Below are 17,921 nucleotides of genomic sequence, written 5' to 3' on the forward strand. Positions count from 1 at the left end.
CTCATTCAGAGCCAAAACTTTTCATGTTTTTCTTCCTAAGCTTACTGTGTGGGTGAGAAAAAAAATGAAAGCAAGATGATACAGAACAAGCAGCAACCTCCTCAGCTATCACACTGCCACTGACTTGGGCTCCTTGAACAGAGGTGTATGAGAAGCTCCAAGCAGGATTGAGGTGTCTGCTTGATGAAAGCATCCTCTAAACGAAGGACACTGTCTTCAGGAAATGAAATTAAAATGTATCTAGCAAAGCGCAGAAGTCTTCTCACATTTCCTCCACCATCATATATGGCTGATGGTAATGATGAGCTAATAATGCTTTATTTGACCATTGCATAAAGAAGTTGCTTGACCCTAAGTATGTGCAGGAAAGGATGATGAACATCCCCACATGTGTTATTTCACAGTTTGATCTCTCTGAGAAAGCACACGGGCAGCGAGTGACTGAGAGAGACTTTAAACTCACCTGACAACACAATTTCTGAACTTTCACTGAATATAATTTATTATGAATAGGGGACTTTTGAGTATTGTAATATCTACCCTGCCATAATGCCAGCAGCAGAGCAGAATGATGATCATAATGATCTTTTTGAAAGGGATTACAAAGGCAGAGAAATAATAAGGCAAATACTTTACTATGAGATATTAACATATAGGCATAAAGGAAGCTGTGGTGAACCCAGAAATATGAATGTTAAGATTTCATCAGTCTCCAAAGTCTCTGCAGTGATTGTATCTCATAAAGGCCTTTTCCCATAAATTAAGGAGCAGGATTTCTTTTCCTGAGGAAGACACTAATTTTCAGAAATCATTATAACTCCTTTCAAAGCATTTTTGACACCTGCAGCAGAGAGACATTGTAGAAACAGGTACTGTCAAAATCACTAGAGCACACTTAACCCCTGTATTGTTAGAAGCATGTAAAACAAAGGATTTCAGAAGAAAAGTCTGATGCAGTCTAACTGGGATTTCATATGTCCCCAACTTTTTTGTCTCCTTGGGGGGCCCATTCCTATTCACCTGTGTAACACTGTCTGAAGACAAATCCCATACGTAACAGAGCATGACAGCTCTGATCCTCATAGTTCTTCCAATCTAAAAAAAACCTAAAGATGAAGGGATCACTGGGGAAGGCCAGCAGCCAAGTGAAATACATGAGAATCGTATCAGGACTGTTTTAAACAGAATTTCTGCCTCTGCTGCCATCTAAACTCATTGCCTGAGCTTGGGACTTTCAAGTACGCTCACTCAGGCTTTTTCTAGGAGGATGCTTCCAAGTCTGAGTTTTTTGCTGCTTTTGGACTGGCTGATACTAGCCAGGTTTGTGACAAGTCACATGTGGCTGTACTGCCATTTTTTGATAACAGCTGCAGGGATCAGGAGCTGGGGAAGGAAGGACAGTGAAATGGCCAAGAGACAACTGATCTGTTCTCATGGGTCTAATAATTTTTTTAAAATATTTCATGCAATTTTCAAACATTTTTTACACCTTTTTTGGGTGCAAAATGTGATTCTTATTTTAACTCAGTTCTATAACAAGTTAGAACAGTGGAATAAAATTTCTGTCAAAAAAAAAATCTTCAAAAAACGGCTCACGACTGCCCTAATAAAAAACCTGAGCAAAGGAAGCATAAATAAAATAACTCTTAAAAACAGAGAGGGGAAAAATCCTCTGTCCCCAAACATATTTATATCTGAGACTCAGTTCAAAGATACCTTTAACTGGCCTTAAAAAGATTTTATAAGCCAACTTTGGCTTCTCCTGTCAGTTGCCCAAGCAATGAAGCTGTTTATTGAACCACAAATAGTTGATTCAGCTTTTCAGCCTGTTTATCATAACAGGCCACTTCATTTCCATGAGAAAAGTAATTTTTCCCTCTCTTCCAAAAATGCCCAAGCAGGTACGCTGAACCCCATCACCTACAGAAGAACACTACTTGAGAGTTAATTTACAGTTTCTGATTCTCATGCGCAGGTGACTACGTCAATGACGAGGAAGAGGCTCTGGGCCCAGGACACCCTTTTTCAGGACATCAGGCTCCCCCATCACTGAGATGAAATACTGGTTTTAGGGCTGGATTTATGTTTCAGTGGAAGGAGAGAACTCACCATACTGGACATGCTGTTTCTCTTCTCCCACTGCATGATGAGAGTCTGTTTCCTTATCTGTCCTAGGTGCATTTTTCCCTTGAGAGGCTTCGTGTTTGTTCACCCCAGTTTGCCGAGTCCCATTTACATGATTCTTACTGGAATCTGCGCTTTTGTTTTCCCCAGTGTTTGGCTCTTTGCTGTTCTCTGTCTTTGCTTCTGTGGCATCTTCAGCTGGCTTCTTCTCATCCTTTTCATCTGTTCCCTGATGAGCATTTTCCTCTGCTTCTTTCTTAGCTTTTTCTTCTGCATCCTCAGCAAAGAGAGAAGCAAAACAAGGAATCACGATTATCAGTCAATTTGACAAGAATGATACAACTCGCGCAACTAAATCTACTTCAGCGTTTTACACACAAACAACATTTACTTAGGTAAATGTAGGATTTGACTTGACAAAGGAAAAAGAGCACAAGAGAACATTTAAGAAAGTATTCTGAAAAAAACATTCCACGTTGGCCTAAATGTATATTATGTGCATATCCTTTTTTACCATATAAGGTTCACCTTTGAAAATGAAGTTCCTCAGAATTCTTGAAAGGCAAATTAAAAAGAGATATTAGCTGTTGAAGGCTCTAGGGGTGTCAGGTTTGTTTCGTTTTTGACACACAACAATCAGTCAAATGACATTCAGTTTATCTCATAATGTACCATATAACTAAGCACATAAAAACTCTTGGTTCTTTGATATTTAATTTTTTTCCCTCTAGTTCCAGGTTGCTTCCAATGCCAGCCTCCTAATCTCTTCTCTTCCACTTACTGTTATCCTTTCTTTATGGCTCTGTCCTTTCTTGGCAGACTAATATATTGCTACTAGTACTTGCCCTTCCATCCCCAAAAGTCTTACATTCAATCACAAATATACAAAGGTATAAATTCAAAAGTGAGTGTTGAACAACAGCAGCATAATTCAAAATACTGTCATTCAGAAAAAAAAAAAAAGATTCACAGAAAAGCCAATTTCCCCCAGTAAAGATACTACTCTTGTTCTTATCCAAACCTTAGGTACCGATGCAACACACTTATAACATGCGTTGCAAATTACTTTGGTTTCAGGTGTTGAGCCCAGGTCGGGTACAGCACACCCCACAGACTCAGCTGCAAAGGCTCTGTGTGGCTTCCCGCGTCCCACTGGAAAGCAGGAGACGACCACAGTCCCTCAGTGCAGCCTTCGAGCTAATGAACATGTCTGGGTGTGCACAGACTCTGGGCAGAGACTCCACAATTTTCTCCCCCTTTTCCATGATCAACAGAGACTTAATCTGCAAAAGCAGCTGAATAGCTCAGCACACACTCAATTTGGAACCTGTGAGCTTAGGCAGCTTCAAGCATATCTATATCCATACTGAGTCTAAGCATTCAGATGTGACCACCCTATGCCTGTATTCAAGATTTCTTGGTCGGCAATATCCCAGCCCACTCATTACCCCAGCGTGGGCAACCAATTGCACAAACCACGGAAGTATCTCTTGTTTTCTGAAAGATTGTGTAAACTGATAAGCAGAGGAGCAGATCCTACGAAACACTGAATAAAGTCTACCTCGGTCCTATGGAAGTATTCTTGACATCTATACAGAAGACGTTTTGTTCCTTACAGGAGCTGGGTCTTGACCATGGAGTAAAAATTACAAAAGAATTTCTAACTGTCTTGTTAAATACTTCTTATGAGTGAATCAGAACCAGTTTTGAGAAAAATGTACCAATGGGATACAAGAGAGAAAGGGGGAAAGCCATCTTTATAAGAAATGCCAATCTATATTTTCTTGCCAGCAGCTAGCTAAAGTTAATTAATTTTTAAATTAATAAATTACGACTCACACAAAAATATAATTAAATTAGATATGAGCCTCCCTCACTTTATTAATCATTCCTGAAATCTATGGTAGTTTCCACAGATAGCTCAGTTATGCATGTTGATATTTTCCCTGGAGTCTCATGGTACACAGAAGGATTCCTCTCATTTGGGGACTGGAAAAAAAATCCTGCATTTTGCACCTGAACCACAGGAGAGAAATTCAGCTCAGGAGACTGGGGCTTGCTACAGCACTGTTGGAGGAATGCCTCTTGTCAAAATTAGCATCAGAAAATAATTTATCTAAATGGTGCTTTGCACATCACGGTGGTTTTTATTCAGTTTTTTAAATTTGTAGCTATTTAATGATGATCCTTTAAGCAAAAAGAGATCAGTAATAAACCCACTTACTTTGCCCACACAGTCCGAGAAATTTTCTATAAATACCACACTCGGGATAAAAACAGCTCACTGATGCTTCTAGGGACAATGCCATTACCAAAAGGAATACAGTATTCTACAAATAATTTAGTAATAATAATAGTAGTAGTAGTAATAATAGATGGGGTTTCTTCCCTTCTGATCCCCAGATGCTATTTGTTGTCAATCAACAGTTAAATGCTTTATCCGTCTTCTTTTAATAATTCTCATTTTTATTGGCAGAGCATCTTGATGCATTGCAAGACATCGGTTTGACAGGGGTCGACAATTTAAACCCCTGCTGTGTGGCAGGCCCTGCTGCATATGGCTGAGACAGGCGAGGCAGATGGAGGGGGGTGCAGAGACTTGCTGCAAGACAGCAGCTGAGCAAAGGTTTTGATGCAAGAGCTCTGGAGTCCAAGAACACTTCCTTAGTCCCCTGCCCATACAAAGGTATGCTGAGCCACACGTTTGTATAAATCTTTCAGGAGAAAAAAAATATGGATGCTTGTACTGCTAAATGTACCCAGAAACACAGAAATTATGTGAAAGTCAATGAATTCAGATGAACAGAAGCTGAGAGTGCTTTCTGAATCCTTGACCCATAAACCAGGGCCCTGATCCAAGTTATTGGGGATGAAGTTTGGCAAAAAAATAAAGTAAATCAACTATTCAGCGCTAAAGGTTGTCAGAAAGGTAAAGATAAAATGACCTCCTCAAGCTAGGGGTCTAATAATGCAGGCTGGTGAGCTCTCTGCTTTCAACTGATCAACTAATTCTTCTATAGACTACTCTCAGGTAGTCAGGATATTTGTATGAGGCAATTAAAAATAAAATAAACATTTTCCTCTCCAGCTAAAGTATTAATAACCAAACATTTAACATCAGGATACTCTGTAAGGAATGGCTATGAAATACTGCATCAATAAACTTTACCAGTAGCAGCATTAGTAAAGCAATGTGCACACATCCCCTTGAATCATAACTTGACATTTACATGTGCACATTTAGAAAAAAGTCTTTATGCAAAGCAGTCACTGCAAGTAGGTACAAAGCACATTTAAAAGTTAAATATCCAGAATCTATTATGATCTACTCTATATATTTGTTTTAGGTGAAATGGAGAATAGATTTTATTTATTTCCCAACAGGTCTCTCTTGCATATAGGATTTTTATCCAGTAGATCCTTAGTAGACAAGTAAATATGTATGGTACATGTTGAAATTAAATCCTTAAAACTAGTTAACTGTATTGGCTTCATTCACTCAACACTCCTATACTGTCAGACACTGACCATGTTAAATGCTTTGCTTGTTTGGTTAGCTTTAATTTGTTTGGGCCACAAAGAACTAGTAAATACCAATTCTATTTTTTTTTTAAAAAAAAAAAAAGCTAAATAAAGCTCCTGGCAAACAAGCAGATTTTGAATTATGTTTTTGTTTTCATTTTCATGGAATGCCTAGAAACATTTTTCCTGAATGGCAAGTTTTAATCACAAAAGAAAATTTAATTTGAATAATAATGAGTGCTTGCCTGCACCTTTAGACAGGCCTTTCAGTTGGAAAGGAACAATCTGCTCTGGCAAATAGGAGAACTAAGCCAAATCTTCCATCCATAATACATTAAAATCGAACTCCTTCCATTTCCATGAAATACAAAAACTCCATTAAATAAGGGTTTGAGCAACAAGCATTGAGCTCAGAGAATAAATTATATGTCAGTTTCATGAACTGAACGGAAAAAAAAAAAAAAAATCAGTGATACATTCCTCCTTTGTTGGTTCCAAAGCTGGACTAAATCACCCAAGGGCTCAAAGAGACCTTGGGCAATCATCCAGACCCTGGAGGCAAGGGGCAGTTATACCTAAATGGCTTTCAACAGATGGCTCTCCTTACTTCCAAAAGATCTCCAACAATAGAGATCTGCCAAGGTCTAACTTTTATCAGTTTATAATCACCTGCCAATTTTTTCTCCTCTTAACAGCACAGGGTATCTGAATAAAAAAATAGTTCCCTTATTTTGCAGCTGCAGTAGTCTTCAGAAAACTGCTCTCAGCTATAAACCACAGGCATCATCATTTGCATTGCTGTACTCTGCATGTCTGCAACTGCTCCACATGTTTGCTGAACTGCAGTGGCCAAAACTGGACACAGCACCGCTGTGGGGGCCTTGTTACTGCTAGAAAGGCATGCCAGAGAAGTCTTAGAGGCAAGGTCTGGGTTGTTTTTTTCTTGGTTTTGGGTTTTTGTGTTTTGTTGTTGTTGGTTTTTTTTCCAATAGCAAGACAATATTGAACCCTGGTCAACTTGCAACCGACACAGCCCTCACATTCTTCTGAAATATTTGCACTCCCTCCCAAATTGATGACATCACGAGCATTTGCAGCATAGTTTCCAATTCATTATCCAAGGTATCACTAGAAATATGAAACCAGCTGTGAATCCAGAATACCCTGTTCTTCTCCCCTGAACTATCATCCATACCTCTTCCAGTTAACAATTGATAACCTATCTCTACAAATGCTGTTCCAGCTATTTTTACAGCACCCTGAGTCTGACTCATGACTTCAGGGGATCTTCCTTACAATTTTTTTTTTCCTCCCACTGTCCACATCTTCTTCACTATGTACACTTACACCACATAAGAAGAGTATAAGGCACAGATGAGTCACAATATTCCTATCTTTCTGAACTCAGTGTAGGTTGTTGACCTTGAAAAGCAGATTCTTTCAAACTAACAGTGCTTACTTGGAAAATAATTTGATTGAAGAAGAGCTTGAAGAGGTCAAAAGAATTTTTATTCTTTCATTAAGAAGCCTGGCTGTTACCTTTGGTAGCTTGCGCTTTCCATTTCTCCCGGTTCTGCTGCACCACCTCTGTCCAGGTGGCTTTAAAACATTTGAAGTCCACAGTGAGTATGGAGCAGTTGAGTGAGGCACTTCCTTCGGACCCAGTGCTCTTGACACTTGATCTTTTAACTTCGGAGGGACTAATGCTATTCAGACTGGGACACAAGATCACAAAACACAGAAGAAATCAGTATTGCATACACCCAAATACAGATAAGAAGAAATAATGACTGTAAGTCTAGATAACAGAGTCAACCAGGAAAACCAAAAACTAAGCCTGAATCCATCATCCTCCTCTCCCTCTCTCTCACCCCAGGGCAACCAATGCTAAAGCAAACAGCACAACGTGAGCCAGTATTAGAAATAAAGGGCAGCTTTTCCCTGCTTATTTTTTGGTATCCGTAGTCCCTAAGAAATAGAATCCCACAGTGTCGCCATTACCTTTGTTGTACAACTTCAGTCCCTAAATATTCATTGGAGAGTCAGACAATTCGAAATCAAATATGTCAAAGGAAGAGCCTCCTAAAATTCACCAATGGGAGCCATTAGGCACAGGACAGGAGGCCAATCTCCGTTCAGGGCTTGGTGACCTCAGCTGAGGCTGAAATCAGGAACTCATTTCAGTTACAGACCCTACAGTTGCCTTTCAAGGATGGACACTTCATTGTGCACGTTTTAATGCAAGCAGCAAGATAACAGACATAGAAAGATATTAGTGCTTGCTCTTTGTGTAATAGCCCAAGAGTAAAGAAGGCACTTTGGGGAGAGGGAATCCTGACTTGGCAGCCCTGCTCTAGGGAGCACTAGCCACGTGGCATTGAAATCCCAAGACATGCCCTGTCCATGGAACTACTAGAAGTAGTTTCTTTACAACAGCAGAGCAGGTTGAATTGGACAAGAATCCTTACGCCCAAATTCCAGGTGGATTCTGGTCGTACTTCACACATTTGTGTAACCCTAAATACTGTCACTAAAGTATGCTTATAGTCTTTTGTATTTCAATACCATTTATACTTCTAGACATGAAGCAATGAGTGCCTCCCAACTCCCTCTACCTTCTCTTTGACATTAGTGACTGAGAGAGCACTGAAGTTCACCTGATTGCATGGCTACAACCATTTGTGCTCACTGCCTTTGGAGGCATGGCTCAGGTTCATGCCAGTCTCCCCGTCTGCCCTCCACTGAAACAAAGGGAAGGTTTAGACTGGCTATTAGGAAGTATTTCTTTCCAGAAGGGGTTGTGAGGCATTGGAATGGGCTGCCCAGGGCAGGGGTGGAGTCCCCATCTGTGAAGGGGTTGAAGAGTCGGGTTGACCCAGCGCTGAGGGATCTGGTGGAGTTGGGAACGGTCAGAGTGAGGTTCATGGTTGGACTGGAGGAGCTTCAAGGGCTTTTCCAACCGAGATGATTCTGTGAAAGTCATGTCACAAGGTGAGCTGTGGTATTGGCAATGTGGATATAGGGCTTTAAACCACACGGAAGACATTTGCTGTGTGGTGGGAAACCAGGAGAGTTGGGCGCAACGGCAGCATGTGGAGAGTGAAGGGAGAGGGCGTGTGGTTATTCACCTGGAACGCCTGAACCCAGACATGCCAGAGCGGGAAGCTTCATCGATGAGCGGAGTCACAATCTTCTCGGTCATGTCAGTCAGCACAGTAAAAGTGGGTTCCACGATGAAATCAATGAAACCTGAGCAGAAACACAAGTAGAGTCAAGCAGGCAAGGGGAGGATTTATGTGGAGTCACTGCTTCAGTGATAGCAGACAACCACACTGTAAAAGACTGAGTAAAAAAACTGTACCTTGAAAGAAGGATAGGCAAATACTAGAAAGGGAAAACGGAGTTATACGTTCATCCCTGACCCAAGAGCCTGCATACAGCGTGCAATAAAAGGTACCTGCTTAAACACTGGAAAGAAACTGTGGTAAATCAGAACATAAACAGATGCATCAGAACTTGTTTTATATGAGTGTGATATTTAAGCCAAATTCCTAGCAGATTTGGATAAAACCCAGTTTCAGAGATGAACTCTCTAAAAGCAGAAAATTAATATAACAGTAATAAAACTGGTAAGCTTTGCTGGTGTGGAGTTACATCCAAACCCCCCTTACTGCTTATCAGTGTGTTGCTGTGAATATTCTCTCCTCAGTGCTTGACCAGCTTGTTCTTGTAGGTTAATAAAACAGGTTCAGATGCTTTCCCCCCCATTTTTTAATGTAAGGAAAGGAAAAAAATAAAGGGCCAAAAAATTTCTACTTCAGCATATAGTTTTGCAGAGATGAATATGGCTCTGATCTCAATGTTAGGAAGGGCAGACTGAAGGGCCCTGTGGCCATAAGCTCATGGGATGAAGAAAAAGCCAAGTTGCACAGAAAAAATGTGAGAGTGAGGAGCTTGCAGTACCTTACACCTTCCCCTAAATTCTGACCTTGGACAAGGGTTATCTCCTATGTTCATTTTAGCACTTAGCAAATTTCTTAGTGCTGCAGGTAGCCAAGAAAACAATGATGTCCTTAATCCCTCCTAAGGCACACTGGGATTCAGATCTTTCCCTACTGTTACAATTTTTAAAGATTTGGTAATTATCAACTATTAATTATACATTCATAATATTATAATTTCTCTGACTGGGTCATGATATGTTTCTACGACAGACCATGGCGATTCTAGGTGATAACAGGACAACAAAAGGAGAAGAGACCACATGGGCCAGGCACCTGAATTCACAGATGCTTTGATCCACATCTTGAGTGCAAAGCAGTTGAGCATACTTCTAGTTCCATTTCCTTCCCCTGATTTTTGCTAGCTTTCTAAAAGGATGGATAATTGTGTATTTTCATGCCTAGCCAAATTAAAAATGTTACTTGCAAGTTCTCAGAATTTCATACCAACATTCTGTAAATCTGGAGAAAATATGCATTTAGTCTTACCTGAACATCTGAATCATGTGCCTCCATAACACTATTCAAATTTAGGGAAAAAAGAACTCTCTTCCTCCCAGGGAGTTAATCAGAAATGTATGCGGTATAAAGGCATGACAGGAAATTGTGTGCTAGATAACAACCCAGATAATCCCAACAAACTTCATACAATTTTTTAAAACACTGGAAATTGTACTGACTGAGAACAGGGCAATGAGAACTTGATTTACATATGTGTGTGTGTCTGCCTGTCTACACGTCTTTTCTACTCTCCTTCACTAAAAAAACCTTATACCTCTTAATGACCAAAGAAACCTAAGCCATGGTACCTTGTTACTTCTGCTTGGCAAGTAATACCACTGCCATTTGCTCCATCACCACTAACAACCCTGAAACACGCAGATTTCTGATACCAGACGTGTCACTAACTCCAGCAGTGAGGTGGTGGGATCCACTTCCTGAGACACTCCACATTTGCACATAAACACAAGGGCCAGTTGTAAGTGCCTAAGAAACAAGTTTTCCCTGGGAGAAGTCTTGCATCTCATCAACAAAGACAGGCAGAGATGGCACGAGGGACCACAGATAAACAAACTCAAAGACTTAGAACTTTTCTTTGATAGGTGTTATTTTTTCCTCTACTCCCTATAACATGAGGAAGTTATTCAACTGTGTTACCTTAAAATGGGGATTATAATAAAGTTGGGAAACATAATCTGCTATTGTAACAACAAAATTTAGGACTTTATTAATAATTATGCAATTTATGCCATATTCCCAAGTGACTCCCCCTGCCACCGTGTTCTCTCTTCTTACCTAAAGACACTGTGATTTAAATATGGTGATTTAGTTTGCTAATTAAAACCCCTGAATATCAAATAATGAACCTGGCTTTTAAAACCTATTAATGTTAATGACCATTTTATCATTATTTTTCTTTTCCAATAAAATGGGTGTAGTAAATATTTCTGTACGACAGTGACTAAGATGATTTTACCAATTAACACTGCATGCTGAGGGTGGATTCCAGGCACGTGCCTAGTGGTCATTCATTCCACCTGAGAACATCACCAGAGCAAACACTGGCTAGAGGACAGTTTCCCTAAAGCCCATCACCACAAAAACCCCCCAAGAATCACCACCATGCACTCTCATCGGCCTTTATCCAATGTTTTCTGAAGCTGTAATTTTTTTCCCTGCCAGCCAAAGGACAAAAATAAAGGGATGCTGCTACGTTTTTTCAGCTGCGGAAGAGGACAATGACAACAAAGGCTGATCTCCAGTCAAACAAGCTTCCTACAGTCTGAGACAGACAGAGAAGCTTTAACTCCTGACATTGTTGCTGGGAAATACAAGTCTTAGCCTGTGTTTCTTTGCAGTTTGTTTGTCTCCCCCACTCTGATAAGCAGCCTGACTTATGGACATCAATTTCTCCTGATTCCTGTACTTCACTGTGGTACAGAAATATTTACCACACTCATTCTATTGAAGAAGAAAAAGGATGATAAATTGGTCATTAGCATTAACATGAATAGGTTTTAAACCCAGGTTCATTATTTGATATTCAGCTTTAATTATCAGTTTAAACTCTTAACAATTTCTTCACAAACTGAAGCAACAGGAGAGAGAGACATTCTTTCTTCCTAGGAAGTTTTTGCTGTTAGACTGCTTCACGTCTGTGGAAAAAGTCCATCCTGCAAAACCTTCAGTCTGCATTTTTGAAAATCTTTTGTTAATGAAAATGCCTGCTCACTGTGTTGTATTATCTGCAGTGTCCTTAGAGCAGCAAACTAGCAACTACAAACAAGTCAAGCCACCAGAACAAGATATCTAGCCTCTGTCCCTGACAGAACTGGGAACATGATTTTATTTCACAAAGGATAGAAATTTTTTTTTATTTGTGGGAACTGATGGCTGCTCACCACATATAATAGCACAATTTGGAATTCAATAAGAACTTTTGCAAAGAAATGTAGTAATTACTGTTCCAGGGAACAATTTGTTAAGGCTATTAATCATATAAATAAATTAATGACAACAGATCATTTGTCTGAGAATCTAGCCCACAACTTTGAAAGCCTTACCTCAGCAGGCAGCTAGAAAATACAAGAGGTTTTGATTTAACAAAGGACATGTTACAGAAAGACACTACCAATATGTGCAGCAGACTGAGAAATGAAAATTTTATAATGTAAGAAGGCGAGATTTATAGAGAGTAGCCTATTAATGTCAATGGATTACTAAACTGTAGAATATAATATAGAATATAATGACAAGTAGCATACAACTAAATAAGGCTGCCTTTGCATACTGACGAGTGCCTCTTTTATAGGGTAGAATTGTGTTGGTGATGGTTTAATCCATCATTAATTTTGCAGTGGCTTGACACAAGGGGCATTGGTGCAGAAGTTTCTTGGCTCTCTTGGGCTCCCTGAGCAAAGGAGCACAAAAGAGGACAAGGAAAACTCGTTTCCAAGCACACACAACCCTGTGTAGAGGGACCCTGTGGGAAGCACCACTCCTCTACCTTGTAATCAGTGAGAGACATATCTGAAGGTTGATAGAAGGGATGTGAAAGAGAAGTTTCTACATGCGCTTCCCTCCACACCAGTCAGAGTTTATCTTCTCCCACAGCACAGCAGTAGGTATAGTGTGCCTGGGAGTCCTCAGCATGGGATTTAGCTGAGACTGCAGCACTTCAAGTTTGCTGTTGCTTTCCTCCACCAAGCTGCTGGCAGAACACACAGTTGCACTGTGCTCTACACACATTCCTACTCTTCTGGATAGCAGAAGAGTAAATGCTACAAGTCTGGCCACCAGGCTGGGCTTGCATAGGGCTTTTCAAGTTCAGATTCTTGGCTGAACTGTCTAAGCTTCCAAAGCCAGAAAAATCTGGGATGGGGTGCCTCAGAGAATGGCTTGCCTAACAGGAAAAATGAAATAATTTTAAAAAGAAACAGCTCTTAGCTACAGATATGAATGTGAACTTTCCTAGGTTCAGGGATATCCTTGTCTTGTTCTTTGAGAGAAATTTCATACTCCAAATTTTTTGTTCGTCTTCCTTTAATACTTTCTCTCTCTTTCTGCTTCTGGTCTCAGTTCCCCCATTCTTAGAGTCTGTGTTACCTTTCTCTTGTTACTCCATTTGGCTCCCTATTTTCCCGTTGAGGTTAGATCACATCCTTCTACTTCACTTGCTTCTTAGGTATAAAAATCCAGCCACAAATTCACCTTTTCCATTGTCTTTTTTTGCTCCCAGCCTCATGAACACTTCTACTTCACTTAGCCCCTTTTGTTTTCTCACCAAATACCAGGCTTGTTGCCTCATTCTTCTCCTACTTTTTCACTCAAAAACTGGAGGAGAGGTAGAGAAAGTGCTGTTGGTGAGTCTGTAAAAAGATCTGTTTCTGAATGGGTGGAGCAGAAAAAGGTTTGCTATTTGCTTGGCTTCAGTGAAAAATACTGATTGGCTTGAAGCACTGGGAAGGACACAGTGGGAAGAATAAATGGAAAAACACACAATAGGTTTTGCCCAGGTCATTGAAGGGGCTGATGTTACATTTTCACACCCACCAATGATACTCGTATCAAAACACGTTGGTGTGTGTGCCTCATCTTCACAGCTCAGAAAACCATGGAGTAGTGTCATAACCAGGCACTGTAGTCATCTCTGCAGACACATCAGAGGCGACTTAGTTACTGCATGGAACCACTACCATAAATTTAATGGCTCCTCAGCTTTGAATTGTTGATCTAGGGAAAATAATGCCATTGTGCTTTATTTCCTCTCTTTCACGTAGTTCCAAATGATGAGAGATCACTATGATTTTAGCCCTACAGGGAGGAGTAAGCTTTGCTTTTAAGATGCTACTTTTCATGCACCGGAAGGGACATACCTATTTGAGACTGAGCAACCATAGTAGACTTGCGATCACACAGTGGAGAGAAGGGAAGCCCTAGTTCTGCTTCTTTGTCACCCTGGAGAAACAAAATTGAGAAGAAATTAGAAAAAGACAAGACACATTGCACTTTAATACCTTAGGTTACAACTGTAAAAGCCTCTCATTTTACTTTCTTTTATTAAGTTTTGATTTTAGTTTGCTTTTTGTTGTTGCTTTGTTAAGGTTTTTTTTAACACAAATTGTGGAGAATGAGTCTGTCTGGAAAAGTTGTAGTCCAGGGAGAAGTTGGTGAATTAAGCATTGTGGTTCCAGTGATTCCTCAGAGCTACTTGGTACTTCTATGCACCAACTAAAAACCTACTTGAGCACAAGAATGGTTCTCACTGCAGTTCTCCAGAGAACCCAACAGAACTCAGTTCTCAGAGCAAACCTTTAAAGAGAAAATATCAGTCTCAGGACTGATTTTTCAAGGCTTGTACTTCTTTGCATGTCTTTTTTAGTCTTTCAGAGAAGGAACTAATAGGTCTTGGCTGGCCAGATGCAGACTACTTTCTTCTTCCAAAGGAAACACTGACATTTTTCTACAACAAAGTAACCTGCTTGGTTGATGTGGGGTGAGCAGTGGACATTGTCTACCTGGATCTCTCCAAGGCTTTTGATAAGGTTTCCCACAGCCCCCTCCTATAGAAATGGATGCATTATGGTCTAGACAAGTGGTCTGTGCAGTGGGTGAGAAATAGCTCCTTTTCAAACTGGCAACCTGTCACAAGTGGGGGCCCCCAGGGATGGATATTGGGCCCAACACTGTTTATTATCTTCATAAGTGATCTGGATGATGGGATCAAGTGCACCCTGATGAAGTGTGCTGATGATACCAAACTGGGGAAGTGGACATTTCAGAAGGGAGAGCCACCCTGCAGGGAAGATCTGGATAGGCTGGAAGAGTGGGCTAACAAAGAACCTTATGAAGTTCAACAAGGACAAGTATAAGGTCTTGCACCTGGGAATACGTAATCCAGGAGTGCAGCACAGCCTGGAATTTACCTGTCTGAGGAGCAGCTCTGTGCAAAGGAACCTGGGTGTTCCAGTGGGCAACAAGCTCAATATGAGTGAACAGCGTGCTCCTGCGGCAAAGCAAGCCAACAGGGTTGCATCAACAAGGGCATCACCAGCAGAGATAAAGAACTCATTATCCCACTCTACTCAGCGCTTGTCAGGCCACACCTGGAATACTGTGTTCAGTTTTGGTCCTTGGTATACAAAAAAGATGTGGATAGGCTGGAGAGGGTTCAGAGAAGGGCCATAAAGATGATCAGGGGACTGGGCAGCCTGCCCTGTGAGGAGAGGCTGAGAGACCTGGGTTTATTCAGCCTTGAGAAAAGAAGGCTTAGGGGAGACCTTATCACCATGTTCCATTACTTAAAGGGTGGCTCCAAAGAAGATGGAGACTCCCTTTTTACAAGGAGACACATGGAAAAGACAAGGGGTGGTGGGTACAAGTTACTCCTGGGGACATTCTGATTGGACACAAGAAGAAAATTTTTCACAATGAGAATAATCAGCCATTAGAATAATCTTCCCAGGGAAGTGATGGATTCCCCAACATTGATCACTTTTAAGATTCAGCTGGACAGGGTGCTGGGCCATCTTGTCTAGACCGTGCTTTTCCCAAGAAAAGTTGGACCAGATGATCCTTGAGGTCCCTTCCAACCTGGTACTCTATGATACTATGAGTCTATGATTCTGACATTGTCAACATTTCACATGAGTGCTTAAGAACAAAAGTCCAAACATGCTTTTCAGCCCTCAGAACTGGAAGTCCTTTTCTAACGTCACAAGATGTTGCAGAAGATCAAGTGTTATAACCCCACTCTTTTTTCCCCAGTCTTTCAAACTGCATATTCTCAAAAAGCCCCTTAACTTGGTTCAGCCACTCTATAACATATTGCTTTATGCTGAGAAGATATACAGGAAGACATAGCTGCATAGCTTCTTGACAGTGTTCTGACTAATGTCAAATGGAAGCTAAAACAGACAGCAAACTAACCAGAGAAAAACTTCTGTAGGCATAAGAAGAGCTGAATTCTTCTTAGTTTTGGTAATAAAACATACAAGAAATGGGGGCACAAGTCCTGTTAAGAGTTTTGGGTGAAACAACAAGCAATATTATTCTTCTGTTGCAGAACAATTCTGCTTTGTTAGGAGTCTGATATACAAATATCAGGGTAAACCAGAAACCAAAATATTTCCAAGTAATGTTCCTTTACTGTGTCTGCTGCATCTCTCAGGAAAACCATCTCTCAGAGCCAGCTCTTACCTATCATTATTCTTCTCTTACTCTTTATGCCTCTTAAAAACCCCAGGGCCTAATTCTCTTTAGGAAAGAACCCCTGACTACCTTTCTGACTGCTCAGAGAAATACTTGACCTCTAAGCTGTTTGGGCAGCTCCCTCATGGCTAGCTAAAGTGCATTTGTAAAACAAATTAATTCATGCAAGATGTTTTCTTTAAGAGATGCTCACCATAGCTGCTGAATGTAAAAAAAACAGTATTGTACTCAAAAGCATCATTCACACCTACAGCATGGTTACTTGGTGTAAGAAGACCCGTGTCACATCACAAAATAGGAAACCAATAGGGCTGGGAACCTGTACTGACATAGGTTAAGATGGGCTTTATGTCTCTGCAGAGCACATAACAGAAGGGACACGACAGCGTCTGCAGGTGAAGAGCATAAGGAAAGAAATACCTAATCTGAGGCCAGCCCAGTTTCTCATCACCATGGTCCCCTCTGGCTAGTGGTATTTCTCAGTTTGAAAAGAGTGTGTGTTGTTCTTCTGTTGTCAGGTGTTAGGTACAGGGATGTAATTATTGATCTAGTACTAAATAACTTCAGTGAACACAAGTCTATACTTCAGGATAAGCTTAAGGGTTTTCCTGAAGAGAGAATTAATATTGCATCTGAATTTGGAACTAGAATACAAGTTTTATATAAAGCTTTATCTAAAAGTGAAGGTATTTGTCCTTCAAAATTAAAGTTGGATTTGATGGCTGAAATTAATTCTTTCTTATGAAAAAATAAAATATTTTGTCTTCATTACATGTGTAAAACAGATAAAAAATTGGGCTTCCTGTGGTCTCACCTCTAACTACACTTAATTCCCTCTCCAGTCTTTAGGAGACTCAGCACTGGTGTATTTCAACACATCTAGTATAATTTTGAGCTAGGAAAGCATAAACATGCACAGAGTTTTCCCTAAAATGTATGTGAAAATCATCCTACTTGCATGACCCTCTTGTGTGGCAACAGAGAGCTGCAGGTATGATCTACCTGCTTCCACCTAGTAAACCCATTCCTGGTTTGAAAAACAAATTGAAGGATTCATTTCGAAGCTAATTCTTGTAATGTCCTTATTAAGAAGAGATTCTCACAATGCCTTTAAATTGTCATATATATTTATTTCTTGCATTCACATTTACTATAAAACATGAAGTTATTGAACTTTGGAGGGAAATTAAGCACTTAGTTTTCTGCTTAGTTTAGTAATTCATATCGGTGAAAAGTATCCTAAACACTCCTAAGTGCTCTGTTTACTTATACTTTTTTTTTTTTTTTTTTTTAGGCAGCTCTTTAAATGCTTTAATTAGTCACTCGGGGAGCTTATAGCTATCACATGGAGCTTAATGATTTGTCTAGATTTGTGGGTCTGTCAACAGGCAGTCAACTGTGAGCTATAAACTAGATCAGTTCACTTCATCTAAAGAAAGAGTAATGCATTTTCCACATCTACCCCAACAATATAAGTACAGTTCTATAAAGTACTGCTACCTAAATCTGTTTTCTATGGTTCTACAGCTAAGTAGAACATCATGCAGTCTATATTTTGCTATT

At 40.2% G+C, this 17,921-nt stretch overlaps 1 protein-coding gene across 7 annotated transcripts in view; it reads right to left on the minus strand.

The window, feature by feature from the left end:
• Positions 1-17,921, minus strand: part of PDE1C (phosphodiesterase 1C) — a 320,244-nt gene that overhangs the window by 37,240 nt on the left and 265,083 nt on the right. For 6 of the 7 annotated variants that reach the window (XM_074844025.1, XM_074843972.1, XM_074843989.1 and 3 more), the window contains 4 exons: positions 14,024-14,105; positions 8,775-8,895; positions 7,186-7,361; positions 2,110-2,394 (listed from right to left, as the gene is read on the minus strand). In XM_074844025.1, coding sequence (XP_074700126.1) covers positions 2,110-2,394; positions 7,186-7,361; positions 8,775-8,895; positions 14,024-14,105 — 664 coding nt within the window. Of the gene's footprint in view, positions 1-2,109; positions 2,402-7,185; positions 7,362-8,774; positions 8,896-14,023; positions 14,106-17,921 lie in introns of those variants that run through there. The other variant, XM_074844016.1, reaches the window with a different exon arrangement.

This window comes from Strix aluco, chromosome 1, assembly GCF_031877795.1.
Source record: "Strix aluco isolate bStrAlu1 chromosome 1, bStrAlu1.hap1, whole genome shotgun sequence".
Classification (NCBI taxonomy): domain Eukaryota; kingdom Metazoa; phylum Chordata; class Aves; order Strigiformes; family Strigidae; genus Strix; species Strix aluco.